Genomic DNA, 20,000 nt, shown 5'->3' with positions numbered 1-20,000 from the left:
GGGTGAAATTCGTTTTTGTGCAAACTCCATGGTTTTTTGTTGTATCCAGGGAGAGAATAGGGCTGTCACGATTACAAAATTCAAGTGGACAATTAATTGTCAGATATCTCAAATAACTTAAAATCCGCTATTTTTGGAAAATGTTTGAAAATATGTTTTTTCAAAATAGAAATGATTATGACGATTATGCAAAAATCATTGTGATTGTCTCAAATAATTGTAGTTAGGCGATTACGTAATCTTTTTTGAGAGAGAGAGAGAGAGAGAGAGAGGGAGAGGGAGTGGTGGGGTGGGTGAGGGTTAGGTCAGTCTCAAAATAGCCCCCACAACTGTTGTCACCCCCTATCCCCCTACTGGAAGCAGTTCAAAACACACACACACGCACGCACGCACGCGCACACGCACACACGCGCACACACACACACACACACACACACGGTCACACTACCGGCACACTTCGGTCAGTCAGTCATTCAGTCAGACAGACACCATTTCTCCCATGTGGGACAGCGACGTGTGACTCTTTGAACGAGGCAGACATAGTCACACGTTTGTACCGTATAGAAGGACTTCAATCTGACTGACTTCATATGAGAGGAATACTTTGATTCAGTTTTGGGACAATAGTTGGACGTTGGACTTGAACCTGAACTCGGTCATGGAAGACGATCTGAGTTTGGATTTTTGAAAGGTACATTTGGTAAAACACTTAACTTAAAGGTCGGGTCTATAAGATTATCACTGCATTTATAATGCATTATAATGCACTAGTAAGGCTTCATAGCATGTTATGATGTTTATGATTATGCATAACAACTTATAAAGTGTCTTATGTATAAATACACTATGGTAGTTATAATGTGCTGTTCCGCTGAGCTTATAATGCATTATTAGCAGCACTTATAATGCATCACAAACCTTGTTATAAGTTGTAATGCATTATTATAAACATTTATAATGAATATAAGTGTATAATAACACATTATTATTGTAATTATAATGCATTATGGACCCAACCTTTAAGTAAAGTGTTACTGTAAAGTTTAATTTATCCATTTGTATCTTTGAGGCAGTACAAATGGAACCAAATGGAATCTTACGGGTTCATTTGGTTGTATTTGTACTGTCTCAGAGTTAAATGAACAGTATTGTACAGTGCATGCACACTACAGTATGTCTCTGACCGTGCTGACACAGTTTCCTGTAGCTGACCTAGAAGTTGAACCTGCCAGTTGAAATGGATTCCAATGCACTTTGGCTAACACTGTGCTGTTTGATCATCAGCCAGTTAATGTGTTGTATTTACTCAGTGGTGTAAAAACTTAAAAGTACTATTTTTTTTACTTAAGTAAAAGTATCAATACTGCAATATAGAAATACTCTTTTACGAGTAAAAGTCCGGAATTCTAAATTTACTTGAGTAAAAGTACAAAAGTATTGGTGTCAAAATGTACTTAAAGTACCAAAAGTAAGAAAGTATTCATTATGTAGAATGTCCCGTTTCACAAGTTTTCAAATTCATAAAAATCTTTTGAATATAGCAGATCTACAATTGCGACGCATTGTGAGCTTGTACAGTAGATCGGCTATTTTCAAATGGCCGAAATGTATAGGGTTGAAGTGATTAATGTATGTTTTGTAATAATAATCAAAATCTACAAAGTAACTAGTAAATACGTTTTCAAATAAATGTAGTGGAGTAAAAGTACAATATTTGGATCCGAGATGTAGTGGAGTAGAAGTAAATGTACTGAAAATTGTAAATACTCAAGGAAAGTCCAAATACCTCAAAATTGTACTTAAGTACAGTACTTAAGTAAATGTACTTAGTTACTTTCCACAACCGTATTTACTAAAATCATGATATCACACTTTATGATTTCAGCAACAAAACAAAAAAAATATATTAATGTATAAAATGTATTTATTACATTACACTGGATTAGTAAAATGTACAGTAAACTGTTGGTAAGCCTGCTGCCATTTTTTAAAAGTTTTTTTGGTCAAGATTTCTTTATTGGTATTTTCTTTTCTTACATACAGGTCAATAAGACAAAAGCATTCAAAACATATTGTATGTTACCCCTCCCACCCTCGCAAAGTTCCTGCGCCGAAAGAGCCACAACCCTGGTATCTTGCTGTGCCATTAACACAAAAAGACAATACAAACAGAAGAGACACAATTGCAAAGAAAGTTGAAAGAAAACGTGAAACAAAGACGAAAACAAGTCAAAGAAATTAAGTATACACAGTAGAATATATATCATTAAAAGAAAAAAGAAAATACACACACAATAATAATACAAAGACAAATACAAAACAAATACAGCAATCCTCTCTATATATGTTAAAGCCAGTTTTGAGCTACAGTAGGATTTATTTTTCCTTTTGTACCTGAATGTAAAACATGACAGCTATACTGTAGCAGGTACTTACAGGCCTGAAGATCAAAGTGTAGCCCAGCCATACACTTCCTCTGATGTAAGACTAATTTGCATACATAACATTTGTCTTGGTGCTTTTACTGTAGTTGTTATTATTTACATTTTCCCTGACCTGCTGTGGTGTAACAGTCTTGGATGCAGGTTCTCTGTTGCGTGCGTGTATTTAATATATAATAACAATATATATTATATAATTTATATAATACACATTTTATGTCCAATGCAATGGTGGAAGAAGTACTCACACATTTCACTTAAGTAAAAATAGCAATACCACAATATAAAAATACTCTGTTACAAGTAAAAGGCTTGTGTTCAAAATGTTACTTGAGTTTAAGTACAAAAGTATTGGCATCAAAATATACTTAAAGTATCAAAAGTAAAAGTACTAACATATTTTGAAATAGCCGATCTACAAGCTCACAACGCGTCACGTTGTGAGCTTGTAGATCGGCTATTTTCAAATAGCCTTTGTATAAAATAGGGCTGTCGTGGTTTATGTATGTTTTACACTGCAAAGTAACTAGTAACTTAAGTTTTCAAATAATTGTAGTGGAGTAAAAGTGCAATATTTGCCTCTGATATGTAGTGGAATAGAAGTAGTGAAAATTGAAAACACTCCAGTAAAGATACCTCAAAATTGTACTTTAGTACAGTACTATAGTAAATGTACTTACTTTACACCACTGGTCCAATGTTAGTCTTGACTAACACACACACACACACACACACACACACACACACACACACACACACACACACACACACACACACGAGGTGGGAACATTTTCCCCCTTCCTCCACGAAAAAGTTCCCAGTTCTGTTGGAACCGCAAGCCCCCCCCCCCCCAAAAAAACGACACTTTGAAACCCCCTTCAGTAACTCTGTTTGTAGTTTGTGCTGCGCTCACACAGGCCTCCGCTCGGCCCTTTGAAGACTGCTTCATTTGACTCCGCCTGGGGATAAAGAGGCTGCGCTATTTGATCTGGTATATAGGTAACAGGGAGGCCGGCGGGGCGAGCCGTTGACGTGCAGGGGGCTGTCTGGTGAAGGTTATTGGATTGAATGGGTCTGAGCGCCGTTCCGATGAGCTCCCCGCTCGTCACCGGCGCTTTGGACGGAGCCCCGCTGAGGCCGTTGATGTTGGGTTTGACGCGGCCGAACGCTGATTGGACGTGATGCCGCCGTCTCCTTTGTGTAAATTGATTTGAGGCAATTAGAAGGACTTGCGGGCGTGCATGTTGCCGAATGACTGGCAGCCTGGCCTCCGCCTGGACGTGACCGGGGTGCGAGAGAGAGAGAGAGAGAGAGAGAGAGAGAGAGAGAGAGAGAGGGAGAGATAGTACTGATCTGAGTTGTGTGCAGTTGTCCGTCCTTCTGTGTGTGTCGGCTTTGAACACGTGTTTGGGTTCACATCACTTGTAATATGTTGCATGTTCTAAACCAGTGGTTCTCAAACTTTTTCATGTCAAGGACCCCCAAATAATATGTTAATATTAATGTATTTGGCCACGAAACCCCCATCTAAAATGTCTTTTTGTGCCAGGAACCCCTATTCAACTTTTTAGTTGTTAAAATGTTTCAAAAAAAATATTTGTTTCAAGATAGCAGATCTATCTATCTATCTAGTATATACGGTTAAAGTAGGGTTAAGTATATAGTAGGGTTATTAGTATTACAAAAAATATTAGCTGGAACCTCCTGAAGTACTCATGGGGTCCCCAAACCCCACTTTGATCACCACTGTTCTAAACATCCACATAAGTTTGTATCTTGCCCTCGTGTCTCTCTCTCTCACACACACACACACACACACACACACACACACACACACACACACACACACACACACACACACACACACACACACACACACACACCCCCCGTCGGTCGGTTTCATCATCAAAGTGCGGTCGTGGTCATGTACTTTTTAAAAACCTGCGTTGAAATGTCACCACTGTCTCTCAGATGGGCTTCAATAATTCACACACACAGCTTTTCAAATGCTAAGCAGCCGTCCCACGGGGCTCTCATTAGCCAGGCTGCTGCTCCCTGTGCTGCCTGGCGCTGCCTGCCAGGGTTTGAATCCCAGCTGGATTGAAGATACATCTCCTTACAAATGAGCCTGGACACACCAGAGACAGAGCTGTCAGTTCAACGGGACCACGTCCCTCCGGCTCGTACTGATGGCTGTTAAGTGTGTGTGTGTGTGTGTGTGTGTGTGTGTGTGTGTGTGTGTGTGTGTGTGTGTGTGTAGTTTGTATTGTGTGTCTATTAATTACTCTGTGTGTGTGTGTGTGTGTGTGTGTGTGTGTGTGTGTGTGTGTGTGTGTGTGTGTGTGTGTGTGTGTGTGTGTGTGTGCGCGTGCGTGCATGTGTAGTTTGTATAGTGTGTCTATTCATTCGTGTGTGTGTGTGTGTGTGTGTGTGTGTGTGTGTGTGTGTGTGTGTGTGTGTTTGTTTGTGCGCATGTATGCACATGTTAAAATTGGATTGGCATATGTGCATACAGTATGAAAAATTGCAAAAGTGTGTTTGTGTGTGTGTGTGCGTAGTTTGTATAGTGTGTCTATTAATTACTGTCTGTGTGTTTGCACACATGTATGCACATGTTAAAGTTGGATTGGCATATGTGCTACAGTATACAGTATGCAAAATTGCAAAAGTGTGTGTGCTCGCGTGTGCTTAATGCTTATCTGTGAATACGTACATGCACTAAGAATGTGTGTGTGTGTGTGTGTGTGTGTGTGTGTGTGTGTGTGTGTGTGTGTGTGTGTGTGTGTGTGTGTGTGTGTGTGTGTGTGTGTGTGTGTGTGTGTGTGTGTGTGTGTGTGTGTGTGTGTGTGTGTGTGTGTGTGTGTGTGTGTGTGTGTTTGTGCGTGTGTACGTGTGTGCTTAATGCTTATCTGTGAATATGTAGATGCACTAATAATGTACGTTGTACGTGTGTATATGTGTGTACTTTCTAGGAGAGTATGTCATTAAGGATGGACACATGTAGGCTCTTGGGAGGCGTTGTTAAGGCAGACAGGAGATTCCATCTCCTCTGTATTCAGCCCATGTTGCTGTGAAGCTCTTTGACTCGGGCTTTGTACAGTGACTTCATAGTGGTTCAATCACCAGATGAAAGCAGCGTGTAAAACACACACTTTGTGCTGTGATAATGATTTCACTACCTAGGCAATATGCTGTGTTTTGTCATGTAATATGAGTGGGGGAGGGGGGGGCGGGGGGCTGAGTGTTGTACCGAGCAAGCAGTTCAATGGAGCGTTTGAAGACCGCTCGTCAATCACATTGATCAAAGATGTTGGTGAGATATGAATTATTTAGGGCTCGAGATTTACACGACCCCGAGAGGGAGTCGACCCCATAATCACAGCATCCCCGGCCGATTCAATTCTGGACTTTTTGTTGCATCTCTCTCTCTCTCTCTCTCTCTCTCTCTCTCTCTCTCTCTCTCTCTCTCTCTCTCTCTCTCCCCTGTGTCTATGTGTCTAAGTAGTGGAGTCAAAAGTACAATTTGTCATTGATATGTAGTGGAGTGAAAGTATCAAAAAGAAAAAAAAAACTCAAATAAAGTACAGATACTCAAAATATGTACCATACTTCAAGTACACTACTCAAGTAAATGTACAGTACTTTGTCACTGTCAACCAGCGGTCTACAGCAGATGATGTGTGGGTGATACAGTGGGTAGAGGAGGTGAGATGAGCTGTTATAACCCACTGACCTGGGGTCAGTAAGCAGAGAAGGTTCATGAGGGCTGTGTGTGTTTGACACAGTCTACAACTATTAGGAAGCACGCTGTAGGGAATGACATGAGAGGACATGAGGGAGATGAGAAGACGTGCTTCTCTGTGATACTTATGTATTAAGACAGACAGAAAAGCTGAGAATGAGACAAGAGAGACAGACAGTATGAAGCTTAGAATGAACAGTGGTGGAACAAGTACTCAAATATTGTACTTAAGTACTGCAATGTAGACTTACTCTGTTAAATTCTAAATTTACTTGAGTAAAAGTACAGAAGTATTGGTATCAAAATGTACTAAAAGTACCAAAAGTAAAAGTACTACAATGTTTGAAAATAGCAGATCTACAAGCTCACAACGCGTCGCATCGGCTTGTAGAGCTTGTAGATTTTTTCAAATAATTGTGGTGGAGTAAAAGTACAATAATTGCCTCTGAGATGTAGTGGAGTAGAAGTAAAAGTATAGACAATTGGAAATACTCCAGTAAAGTAAAAGCACCTCAACATTGTACTTAAGTAGTACTTACAGTACAGTACTAGTAAATGTACTTAGTTACTTTACACCACTGAGAATGAGACAGGGGAGACAGACAGGGAAGGAAAGAGACCATTGTACTACAGAGACTGTTGGAAATCTGAGAATCAGTGTAGGAGAGACACACTGGGTTTTGAAATACAACATATTGTATTAAATGTGTACAGTATGTCTCAATGCAGTGCTGTGCTTTGCAGGTATTTGCAGTGCTGTGCAGTACAGTACATTGCAGTGCTGTGCTGTGCAGTACAGTTCTTTGCTGTGCTGTGCAGTGTGTATTTGAGTGACTCCTCCTGGTATATTTCGGAGGAACCGTGAGGAGGTCATTGAGGTAGCTGGAGTCTGCCAAGCTAGCTGCCTGTTTGACCTACATTCGCACATGCCTGCCATGTTATTTAGGGAGTGTGTGTGTGTGTGTGTGTGTGTGTGTGTGTGTGTGTGTGTGTGTGTGTGTGTGTGTGTGTGTGTGTGTGTGTGTGTGTGTGTGTGTGTGTGTGTGTGTGTGTGTGTGTGTGTGTGTGTGTGTGTGTGTGTGCGCGTGGCCTGACATACTCCAAAACACAGCAGCACAGTGCGAGGTGGTGTTTTGATGTGTTGCTACGGCCTGTTACTATGACTCGGCGGATTATGATGCATGTCACATACTGTAGTTACTTTGAGATAAAGGTGCAGCTGCGCACCACAGTCCTACTTTGGTACATGATTTATAGCATGATTATCAGCTCACTGCTGCAGCTTTACACAATCCCCATTTTAAAGAGAACCACAATAGAAAGGAGGACAACTAGCTTGAATTTGATCCTCTCACTTCTCACATTCGGAGATGTCGTAGATCAAAAAAATTAAGAGCCCCTTCACCTTGATGCAAATAAATAGGGCTTTGTGTGTGTGTGTGTGTGTGTGTGTGTGTGTGTGTGTGTGTGTGTGTGTGTGTGTGTGTGTGTGTGTGTGTGTGTGTGTGTGTGTGTGTGTGTGTGTGTGTGTGTGTGTGTGTGTGTGTGTGTGTGTGTGTGTGTGTGTGTGTGCAGTGGCGGCCTTTCCTATGTTTCACCCGTTTCAATTGAAACGGGCCCCCTAAATATATTTTTTTACTCGCATCCCAGTCCGGGGCCCGCCTGTGGCTGGCCGACGTCCAAGAATTTCATACAAGAAGATGATGTAGATCTGATTGAATCAGGGCTCAGCTCAAGTGAATCATGTGAGTGAGTTGTTTTAGCTGTCTGTCCATGGTGGAAGTGCAGATAGCCTAATTAATTTAGTTTGAAAATGCATCATTATGGATTGTGGAAGCAAACCAACTTCAGTCCACAATTTTTTTTTTAATTTAAAAAAAAGAAAACAATTTTTTTTTTTTTTTTTTTTTTTTGGGGGGGGTGCATATGGGGCCCCCATATGAGCTCTTGAAACGGGCCCCCAGATCATTAAGGCCGCCCCTGTGTGTGTGTGTGTGTGTGTGTGTGTGTGTGTGTGTGTGTGTGTGTGTGTGTGTGTGTGTGTGTGTGTGTGTGTGTGTGTGTGTGTGTGTGTGTTTCTTATCCTTTCTTGCTTTTGTCTTTTCTCCTTTCATGCAAGCAATATGTAAGCGTTTTTGTAAGCATGTCTTTGTGTGTGCGCACGTGTGTGTGTTTGTGTGTATATGTGGAAGTCAGCACCTTACCTCACAATCACTCGCAGTAGTTTCTCACGCCTGAACACATTTTTAGTTGGATTTAACTGTGCTTCATGCTCCTGCCCAAAGACCTTTGCAGTGGTTGTGTTGTGTCATGTAATAGTTTGTATCTTGCAGGGTATGGGAACTTTGCTAAAAAATCATGTAAAGTGCTTGGGTGGCGCAGTGGTAAAGTGCCTCCCCACCACCGGCGAGGTTGCGGGTTCGAATCCACCGCGTTGCATCCGGCTTTGTCGAGCGTCTGCACGAACACAATTGGCCCGTGTTGGGGGAGGGAAGCCGGGGCGGGGAGGGTGATAATTCTCATTGCATGTATTCCTAAGGGCTGGAGGGCGGCACCTGTCAGCAGGGAGTGTTGGGCGGGAGGACCTCCCGGTGGGGGTTCCTCACTGGTTGGTGAGTCAGAACAACGGCAATGACAACACAGAAATGTGTGTGAGGAGGAATCAATTGGCATTACGACTAAATTAGAAAAAGGGTTAAAAATTTAAAAAATCATGTAAAACTCTCTACACAGTAAGCTTTAATTTAACTCTAAGAGTGTAGTGTACTTGTAATGAGGATTTCAAAACTAGTGTGGAGCCTGGTGCTGGGTTGAAACCTTTGTTCATTTATAGCAATGTGATTTGCCGTGTCACTGTGTTTGCAGTGTTGACAAGGATGATGTCATTGAAGTAACAGTATAGCTCCTTAATATAAAACGTTTTAACTCGCTCCCTCTGCTTTTAAACCTAGGAGTCTGTCTGTCTGTCTGTCTGTCTGTCTTTATAATACTAATAATAATTGTAGTCTCCAATCCTTTGGGGGTATTTTTGTCACTGAACTTTTGCACAAATGTGAAATTTGTCGTGTGCAGGTTATACCCATCCAAACTATTAGGAACAGTGGGCGCCATTAATACAGCGCCTGGGGAACAGTTAGGGGTTAAGTGTCTGGCTCAGGGACACTTCCACACATAGACTGGACAGACCAGGAGACCTTCTGATTCCCATGCAGACGGCCTCTCTAACCATTCAGCTATGGCCGCCCCTGTCTGACTTTATGTCTGTCTGTCTGTGGTTTGTGAGTCTGAATTCATAGTTTCTGTAATTAGTTTGCTAATATGAAACTTCTTAGCTTCAAATGTCATCTGGCATCACTTGTGAGTCTTAATGGCACCGACAGAGACATTAAAGCAGGGACACAGAGACACTGAGGAGGAAAGAAAGATAATTACATTTCACTTATTCAGTTAATCGAGAAAACCAGATGGGGAGTGAAATAAGAGAGAGTTAAAGACCTGAAGAAAGAGAAGTTGAAACGAGGTAGTCGAAAGGAGATATGGACTCCATGTTAAAGATACGCACAATTTTCATCTGTATATATTGCTTGTAATGATGATTCTGATTGGACTGCTTTGAACTTGCTATTCTAATTGGATGGCTATACTGTATGTTAAGCGATAGTGATTTGACTGCTACAGCTATGGCTAACGGTCGTTCTGAATTGAGAGCTTTGTAATGACTATTTCGATTTGCCATTGGACAGCTTTGTAACGATAACTCAGGTTGGATGTTTTTAATCGTGATTCTGACTGAATTGACTTGTAACACTGCTTCAGATTGGTCAGCTTTGTAACTGTTTGTGTTTTTTTGTAATTTAACGCACTACTTGATCATACAGCGTCACACAAAAGCATCAAAAGGCGACGCGTTTCGAGCTTGTAGATCTGCTACTTTTGCTACCATTGAATTTGAATCCTGAAAAGTAACAGTTTTGGACATATGAGGTTTCCACCCGACAGAGAGGATAGTTTTAACACATTACACTCGTGGGAAACTGTTCCGTGACTCTAACTGAGTCATGTCATGGACATGGACACATGACTCCGTGTAGTTGCTGTACTTCTGCTTTCCCCGCGGCAAACAGCATGTAGAATGCTACTCTGAGAGAGCTGCTGAACCTCAGTTCAGCACGACTTACAGGTTAGAGAGCGTCTTTCAAATGAAAAGGAATGTGTAGTATGTGTGCACCACAGGGGGGGGGCACACAGGGAGTAGTTAGGGGTTCATTGCACATTCTTGCACGGGGAGACCTCGTTAGGAGCCTGGGGGATCGAACCGGAGACCTTGAGATTCCCAGACGGCCTGAACCACTGCCAGCCCTACTATGTAGTTCATGTGAGGCTGGATGTTTTTTTTTGTGAAGGTTTTTAACATTTCACCACTTTTCACTGTAATTTTATTGCTCTCTTTTTGGCGTGTGTGTGTGTGTGTGTGTGTGTGTGTGTGTGTGTGTGTGTGTGTGTGTGTGTGTGTGTGTGTGTGTGTGTGTGTGTGTGTGTGTGTGTGTGTGTGTGTGTGTGTGTGTGTGTGTGTGTGTGTGTGTGTGTGTGTGTGTGTGTGTGTAGGACATCTGTGAGGACATCTCTGACCATGTGGAGCAGATCCACGCTCTGTTGGAGACGGAGTTCTCCCTGAAGCTGCTGTCCTACTCTGTCAACATCATAGTAGACATCAGGTAGGCACATGTATACATCGTTGTTGTCGGGCATAAACCTCTTATCTCTGTATTCTAACTTTTTGTGTTTTTTTGGTAAATTAACGCCCTACCTTGATCATACTACAGCGTCACACAAAAGCATCAAAAGTAGCAGATCCACAAGCTCGAAACGCGGGGCGAAGCGACATGTTTTGAGCTTGTAGATCTGCTACTTTTGCTTTTTTTTATTTGAATCCTGAAAAGTAACAGTTTTGGTTTTGGACATACAGTATGATGTTTTCCATCCGACAGTGACGAAATGCACTGAGTATTTTTACTGTGTAGATTGTAGAATGCTTTATACACTACAACAGAGAACAGTATAGAGTAAAGTGGTGTTGTTTGTTGTGAATGTTTTAAAAATGTTAGTCACACTGTGTAACTTTTTTCAATTAAACAAAAGTTACTTTTGTCACGATTATATTTTTCCACATGAATATGTTTTTGACAACTTCTCTAAACACGGACGGACACCAGAAATGTACCGGGAAATGTATTTATTTATGGCTTTTTCAAGTTAATACATACCATTAATTATGAAAACGCTGTTGGTATACTTTCCAAAACATCCTCGGCACTAGGACCCTGCAGCATTCGTTCTGGAACAGTACTGCCGTGGTATTGTATGATATTGTTGATATTGTATTCTGATACATAGCAGTTCTAACACCATAGACAGATCAGAACTGTCATCAAAAAGACTACTAAAATGGCAGTATGACTTTTAAATAATGCAGCAGAGGAGAGATTTATAGAAGAAACCGGTTTGTGGGATAGATTGTAAGGGGGTCCAGGGGACTCTCAGGGTTCCTTGAGGGGGTTGTAAATTGACCCTTACAAGTCTGTAACAAGTCTGTAACTCTGACATTTTAACGCTTGAGAACCACGGAGTAAGGTCACTGAGATAAACAGAAGGGGGCGGTAATGCAACTAATACGGACTCCAAACGCCATAAAACTCCTCAAAGAAGAAGACCTAATGCTTGACTGTAACTGGTTGCAGGACTGTGCAGCTGCTGTGGCACCAGTTGAGAGTGTCTGTCCTGGTGCTGAAGGAGAGACTCTTACAGGGACTACAGGACACCAACGGCAACTACACCAGACAGACTGATATACTGCAGGCCTTCAGCCAGGACCACCATCACCAGGTACACATGCACACACGCACACGCACACGCACACGCACACGCACACGCACACGCACACGCACACACACACACAGGACCTCTGATTGTTTTCTATTGTTCATCCATCCATCCATCTGTCTCTCTCTCGTCCATCCTCACCCCTTTCTCCCATCCCTCTCATCAACCCTCTCTCTCTCTCTCTCTCTCTCTCTCTCTCTCTCTCTCTCTCTCTCTCATATATACATATACTGTATCACCATCCCTCATTCCCTCTCTCCAACCCTCCTCTCTCTCTCTCTCTTTCTCACCAGACTCGTCTGGACGCTCTGACGGAGGTCGATGACTGTGGTCAGCTGACGATCCGGTGCAGCCAGGATTACTTCTCTCTGGACTGTGGCATCACAGCCTTTGAACTCGACGACTACAGCCCCAGTGACGAGCCCAGCGCCAGGGGAACCCAGCCAGGCCTCTCCCTGGAGCCCGGCCTGGGGGAACCAGAGGAGCAGCAGTCACTGCCAGAGCAAGGCCAGCAGCAGCGTCCAGGCCCAGGGTTGGATCAAGGCCTGGGACAGGAGGCTGGGGAACGGGGGCTGGCGAGCAGCCCGGACTCCTCAGACCCTCGGCTCTATCCGCACAGAGACCTCCCTGAGCTTGTGCAGAACCTGGATCCACTGAACTCCTCCTCCTCCACCACAACCTCCAGTCAGGGTTCCACCCAAATGGCGGAGCCTAGAGGACAAAACGCCTCGCCCACCGACTCATTGAACCAATCCCAGACTTCATTGACTGTGCCCACAATGCAATGCGGCGGGTCTAATCGCGCCGAGGGCTCCCTGTCGAAGCGGCCCCTGCAGGGAGGGACTGTGAGCAGCGACGTTTCCCCAACACAGCCCTCGCTGCCCAAAAGGGCCGCCATGTTCTCGGACAGAGGAACCTCCGCGGTCGAAGACACGGGACGGGGACCCGGGAGAGGCAGCCCGATCTCTGGGCTCCAGTTTCAGGCCGAGCTGAGCCGGAGCTCGCCCTCTCTGCTGGACGCTCCGGACCGCTCCAGGTTCTGGTTGGAGTTGGACTCTATGTACCCAGGGAACGTCTCGCAGTCCTACGAGAGCCTGCAGGTTTGATGTTTGACATGGCTTACAAATATGATTGTACTGAGTGTATTTCTGTGTATCATCAGGCCCTTGCAGTTTATATGCAACATTGTAGGTTTGGTTACTTTTACATGCACTCGTGAACCTGGTGTAGATTTTCACTTAATGCCTTATGTTGCACCTCAGACCTCTCCTTAGTCCTTACTTTCTGACTGTTGGAAGGTTTCCACTAACGTGTCATAAATTAACAATCTTCCAAAACTCAAAACTCACCTCATCTCGGCAGGTCATGAACGGCCGCAACCTCCAGAGCAGCCTCCTGAGCTCCAGAGAACCGGCAGGACAGGAGGGTAACATCAGGGGACCTCACCCAGCCCAGAGGGGCTCACCTGGGGCCCGAACGACCACAGAGAGCCCCCTGGGTTCTCTCCAGGACCCGGCTTCTCAGCACCACATCTCAAGACAAACAGACAAGGCACACACGCAGACACACACACACCACAGCGAGGAGGGCTCCTCGGACTCGTCTGTGCCCTCCCCCATGAGGGACACGTTCCTTTCCTCTGACCAGGAGGCGTCTGGGGAGGAGTCGGACCCTCGGCCCCTCCACGCAAAGCCTGCTGTCTGGATTGTTAAGCCCCGGGGCCCGCAGGTAAAGATTAATGTGTTTTATTTATTGTTTCCACTCGACGTGCGTGCGTGCGTGCGTGCGTGCGTGCGTGCGTGCGTGCGTGCGTGCGTGCGTGCGTGCGTGCGTGCGTGCGTGCGTGCGTGCGCGCGTGCGTGTGTGTGTGTGTGACTGAGAGACGGATGCTTTCGATTCTCACGTTTGCGTGCCAAGAATTGATCACAGTGTTAGTTGATTACTAACATACAGTATATGGGAATAATTGATGCCGTGAATACACAACGCTGACCACAGCTTGACGCCGAAATGCGTACGTTGTTTGGCCTGCAAGTTGCCATGCCAACTTATCAATAAAAGTGACTTATAGCCTTGACCCCTGGCGTAGCAGTCCAGGCACCTAGGCTCAATGTAGCCTGACAGCGCATCGCGGGTTCGAGTTGGGGTCGTCGGGTCCGATCCCGACGGCCTTTGCTGCATGTCACTCCCCATCTCTCTCCCCATTTCCTGTCAGCCTACTGTCCTGTCCATAAAGACACAAAAGCCCAAAAATAAATATAAGGGCAGTTTTGTGAATGCTGGTATTCTCTGTTATTGTAAAATGGTTGAGGGCCACCCTAACCATTATAATACAGAATAGCTATCAGCGTAAACTACTGTAGGTGAAAGTTCAAAATGATATCAGCTATGATATTTTGAACTGGGTGACTCAGCGGAAATTTGGAATGGTGTGCTATTTCTGGTACGTTGTTGCTGATGAGTCGGACAGCGCTACAATGCTCCCTCCAACTGAAGTTTTTTTTTTTTTGAAGATTAGTTTTGGGCTTTTCTGCCTTTATTGATAGTTTTCAGTGAAGATGGAAGGGGACTCGAACCTGTGCCCGGACCGCTATAGGCCAGTGATCCGGGCCAAATGAATGGTTTGATGATGTTTGTGTGCAAGGCACTTAAGTAACCTCTCCCTCTCCCTCTCCTCTCAGCAGGTTCTCCAGGATGGGAGCCAGGTGTCGACTCAGGCCAGCCCAGACAGAGAACACTGGTATGGGTCAGAGGAGTTCCTGGCGCTCCCTGCTCAGCTCCGCAAGACAGAGATGCTGGCCATGAAACTGGAGAGCCTGGCTCAGGCCATGCCGCTGGTTAGTGCAGATCGAGATCATATCACTGCCGGGGGGTTTTCCTCTCCTGGGGTTATCTTGGAAGCCATGTTCATCTATTCTAAAGCATGTTGCCCTTCCGGTCAGATTCAATCACACCAAGGCCATTCACTCTTTATTCTTTTGTCGTTGAAATGTGAATTTGCATATCTGGTTTCAGATATTATGCAAATCCTCTCGAGTTACACTGACATTTTTTGGGGGTAAAAATAAACATTATATTTTCTCTGTCGGGTGGAAACTGTTACTTTTGAGGATTCAAATTCAAAAACAGCAAAAGTAGCAGATATACAAGCTCAAAACACGTCGCATTCGCGCCGCGTTTCGAGCTTGTATATCTGCTACATTTGATACTTTTGTGTAATTACGAAACAACACAAAAAGTTAGAATATGGCTAAGAGGTTTCTGCCCGACCGCAACGATATTTTTACATTACGTCTTAATCTTTCCCACATGTCCTCTCCAACACATTAACATCCTTGACACCTGTACTTATGTCTCTCTCTCTCTGACCCCATCTCTCCCTCTTTCTCTCTTTCTCTCAATTCCACTCTCTCTCTCTCTCCCTTTCTCCAGAGGTCTGTTGGAGGTGGTATCACACAGGACTCAGTGCAGCAGGATGTGGATGACTGGGACGTGACAGAACTCAACCCTGACTGGGAGGACATGTCCTCTCCTCTTCCTCACCTGGTGCGTGTCCTGATTGCTACTGTAACTGCCTTTAATTCATTGACTTTCATACGGGTTTTGGTGTAATAATTACTACTGGTGGAAAAAGTACAATTGTCTTTACTTAACTAAAAGTATCAATACTGCAATGTAGAAATACTCAGTTACAAGTAAAAGTCCGTAATAAAAAATGTACTTCAGTAAAAGTACAAAAGTGTTGGTATCAAAATATACTTAAAGTACAAAAGTAAAGTACAAGTTTTCAAATGTATAAGGATATTTTGAAAATAGCAGAGCTTTGGAGATCGTCTATTTTCAAATGGCCGAAATGTATATAGGGCTGAAGTGGGTAATGTATGTTTTGTAATAATAATCCAAATCTACAAAGTAATTAGTAACTAAAGTTATCAAATTATTGTAGTGGAGTAAAAGTAGGCCTATAATATTTGCCTCTGAGATGTAGTGGAGTAGAAGTAAAAGTACTGAAAATTGGAAATACTCCTGTAAAGTAAATATACCTCAAAATTGTACTTAAGTACAGTACTTGAGTAAATGTACTTAGTTATTTTACACCACTGATGCATGCACGCACCCACCCACACACACCCACACGCACGCACGCACGCACGCACGCACGCACGCACGCACTTAATTTTTCAGCGATCTTGCAAATAAATCTTTGTTTTAAAAACTTAAACCCAGACCAACGTTATTCCTGCTTTCACATCAATCCCTCATTTTGTGTGAGGTCAGCTTGAATGACTCAGCAGCATTTTGACATGGAGGCTTTTCAGGATTACTAGCGCTGTACCTGTTGGCCAGTATTGCTGTTGGCCAGAAACCTCTTATCTCCATGTTCCAACTTTTTGTGTTTTTTCGTAAATAAGCGCCCTACTTGATCATGCTACAGCGAAAATGTTACTAGTATTTTACTAGAGTATTTCTATTTCTGGATACTCACTGTATGACTTTCACAATGACAAATATTGCACTTTTGACTCCACTGTATTTCTAGGAAGGGAATGGGTACATTCTGAATTAACCACTTAAGCCCTATATGTCAAATAATATTTGAAATAGGGTTCAAGTGGTTAATTCATAATGTACTTTTTTGCTATGAAAATAATAATTCTACTACTGTAGCTCCCAGTATCTTAACTCAAGTACAACTTTGACAGAGCAACTTTCCACTTGTACTGTAGGTGAGTAGCCTAATATTTTACCAGGAGTATCTGTATAGTTTGACTCAAGTACTGGGGTTGAGTACTATATCCACCTGTAAGGGTATTTACTGTAGTGAGAGACAGATACACACACAGAGAGACAGCCAAAAAGACATTCCTGTAATTTAGAGATAAATCACATGTTATTTTGTCTCAAAAAATGATTTTGATCAGTTTTGTCATCATCATCCCCTCTTATGTCACCAGCTCCCCTTAAATCGAAACCGCTTCCTGGTTGGCCGCTTAAGCCCCACCTCCTCCAGCGACATCGCGCCCTCATTGGACGAGAGCATCGAGTCCGGCCCACTGAGCGACCTGCTGTCAGAGGACGACGAGGGGCGGAGCTCCGTGAGCACTGACCGAGGCCGGGGGGCGGGGCATAATGTGCGGATGCGGTTCGCGGCGCCTCCCGTGGATGGACGAGGAACTGCGTCTCTGGTTCAACAGCTACTAGAGGACATTCAGCAAAAAGACAAAGACCCTGACATCTGGAAGAAGATAGAGGTAGGGAGAATGTAACTGTTTTTTACTACTGTTATTTACTATTACTATTGACCCTTTGTCAAGTCCCGCCCCTGGTCCCACCCCTCTTCGTGCCCATTGGTTGCTGTTGCTTGGCTGGACAAAAATCCTCTCTCCATCCACTACCATTGAAAAAACAAAACAAAACACATGTTACTGTTAAAAGGAACTTCTCCGGTGCAGTATAGTGTCTGTCTGGGCATAACTTGTTTTTCTTCAAAAAGCAGGATAGTGTTTCAATTTTTTTGCAAACTCATAAATCATAAACAACCAGAAGGATGGACCAAGGTGGAAGGATCCTGCTGGTTGGTAGGTCAGGGACCAACCAGAAGGCTGACAATGGGTCAGTTCATTGTATAAAATACTGTACATTTACTCTTAATCATCTATAGTATATTGTTGTTGTCGGGTGAAAATGCGACACGTTTTGAGCTTGTAGATCTGCTATTCTTGCTACTTTTGTGTGACGTAGTGGAATGACAAAGTAGGGCATACATTTATGAGAAAACTTTGAAATATGGAGATACAATGTTTCTGCCCGACAGCAACGGTATAGGAAAATAACTATTATACCAATAAATATTACACTGTGAATTCTTTAGTGTTCATTTAACTTTAAATCACGTCTAATACATCTCTGACAAATTCACTTCAATTTACTTACGAGTGGAATAGCTCTCTTTTACCCATAGTGCTCTTTTACCCATAGTGCTTCATTTCTGGAAATAGGAAGCAGATCAATTTTTGGCGTCGTTAATTTATCACCTCGAGCTGTAAAGGTCAGGTTTGATTGACAGGTGAGTTATTGATGAGGTGGGGGGTGGACTAATCAGTCATATCTGTGTCATATTGGATCAGCTGAAATGTCATCAGACTGGGAGGGGAAATCTATAGTCGTCCGTCTGTCTGTCTGTCTGTCTGTCTGTCTGTCTGTCTGTCTGTCTGTCTGTCTGTCTGTCTGTCTGTCCGTGGTATCTACATTTCTGTCTCTCAATTAATCCATCCTGTTTCCCTTTCTAATCTTTAATGTCATCAGCTATATGACAAAACTATAAAATATTAACACAATTAGGAATGATCCTTTTAAGTTAATGGTATTTAAAGTGCATTATCAAAGTCTTTCAGCATATTGTACAATATAACATTAAAACATGTGAAAAATACAATATAATAGAATTTGTAAAAATAAGTAAATGAAAATAAATATACAGTGCAGCAAATCAACATGGTTATAAATCATTAAGCCGGCAAATTAAATTGAGGTATGTCAGGATAGGTTGTATGACAATGAGGTGTGATTTTATCTTGAAGGCAGCATTTGTGATGGAGGTGGGACTGTCATTCCTAAGGAATGGGCTGCAGGAGAATAACGCTCTGAACTAATTGAGCGTTCCAAGGATGGATAAGATTATTCATCCAAGAGGTGTTACATTTATTTCAAGATTAAAAAATAAAAACATCTGATCTACAAGCTCAAGTTCCGCAGTGTGATACGTTGTGAGCTTGTAGATCTGCTATTTTCAAAAAGCCGATGTACGGGGTTAAATTAGTTAAACTTGTTTTGATGCCAAACACAATGTTGAATAAATGTGAATAACGATAGCATATGCAGTTGTGTTTTCCATCATCACACCAACTCGACATCTTAGAGTAGAAATAGCCGACCCACAAGCTCACAACATGGCATTGTGACCTCATATAAACCCTAAAACTAAAGAATTCCTTTAGTCAAAATACAAGCGGACATAGTTTAACCCCTTGTTTGTAGTATCCTGACTGAGTTCTCTATCCTGATTGGATAAAATTTGTATCCCGATCTGAAAATGCATTTTCTGTTTAATAGAGAACTGTTACTGAACAAACACTCTGTAGCAATAAGTACTATCAGAATATAGAGCTTTTTAACACCAACGAAAATCACTTACCCTACCTTTAACAGCATGTAATCATGGTGGAGGAGGCTGCTTAAGAAATGAGACGAAGAGACAGAAAGAGAGAAGAAGAGAGGGAGAGGGATTGAAAGGGGGGATATAGAGAAGAGAGTATAGTGTCTGCATGGAGGGTGACTTTGACGTTGACCCTGAGAGTGTATTTATTTATTTACCCAGAGACACTTTGCTTTTTATTGAGAGAGATTAACGGCTTTACATGCCAGTGGGGAAAGGGGCCTTTGTCTTCCTGGAAAGAGAGCCACAATGGAAACACGTTTTATTTTAACATTTTTCATTGTGTTATCCTTTGACTTTTTCCCAGAAACATACATTTGTTGTATGCTCTGTAACCATTATCCATTTTTCCCATGTCAAATAAACTAAAACAAATCAGTGTCAATGTAATGGGAGTAGTGATGACAGCAACCTCTGCTTTGTAGCAGAGGCTAAGCACTGGCCACTGTTGCATGGTGCGTATAGCGATGGTGCAGTGGTTTGTACCTTATTGTTATCACTGATCCACTGTCCACAGCTGCTCAGCTTTTTACACATTTCCAATGTCACAAAGCAAAGAGAGAGAGAGAGAGAGAGAGAGAGAGAGAGAGAGAGGGGTGGGGGTTGTCTTTCAGGTAACTGAAAAGTCACACGTTCAATCCCTTGTACAACAGCCAGTGCATCGCTCTCTCCTCTCCTCAACCTCCCAGAACAAACAAACAAATAGTAAATATAAAGTCAA

The 20,000-nt window shown here is 42.9% G+C and overlaps 1 protein-coding gene across 1 annotated transcript in view; it reads left to right on the top strand.

The window, feature by feature from the left end:
• Positions 1-20,000, top strand: part of akap6 (A kinase (PRKA) anchor protein 6) — a gene marked incomplete at its 5' end in the record, with an annotated part of 168,818 nt that overhangs the window by 13,878 nt on the left and 134,940 nt on the right. The window contains 7 exons of the mRNA XM_084044533.1: positions 10,789-10,898; positions 11,922-12,066; positions 12,357-13,163; positions 13,426-13,791; positions 14,745-14,900; positions 15,496-15,609; positions 17,019-17,315. Coding sequence (XP_083900659.1) covers positions 10,789-10,898; positions 11,922-12,066; positions 12,357-13,163; positions 13,426-13,791; positions 14,745-14,900; positions 15,496-15,609; positions 17,019-17,315 — 1,995 coding nt within the window. The remainder of the gene's footprint in view (positions 1-10,788; positions 10,899-11,921; positions 12,067-12,356; positions 13,164-13,425; positions 13,792-14,744; positions 14,901-15,495; positions 15,610-17,018; positions 17,316-20,000) is intronic.

Source organism: Gymnoscopelus microlampas, assembly GCF_963454915.1.
Source record: "Gymnoscopelus microlampas genome assembly, chromosome: 20".
Taxonomy (NCBI): domain Eukaryota; kingdom Metazoa; phylum Chordata; class Actinopteri; order Myctophiformes; family Myctophidae; genus Gymnoscopelus; species Gymnoscopelus microlampas.
The sequence above is the reverse complement of the archived record's forward strand: the minus strand, read 5'-3'. Positions and strand labels throughout refer to the sequence as shown.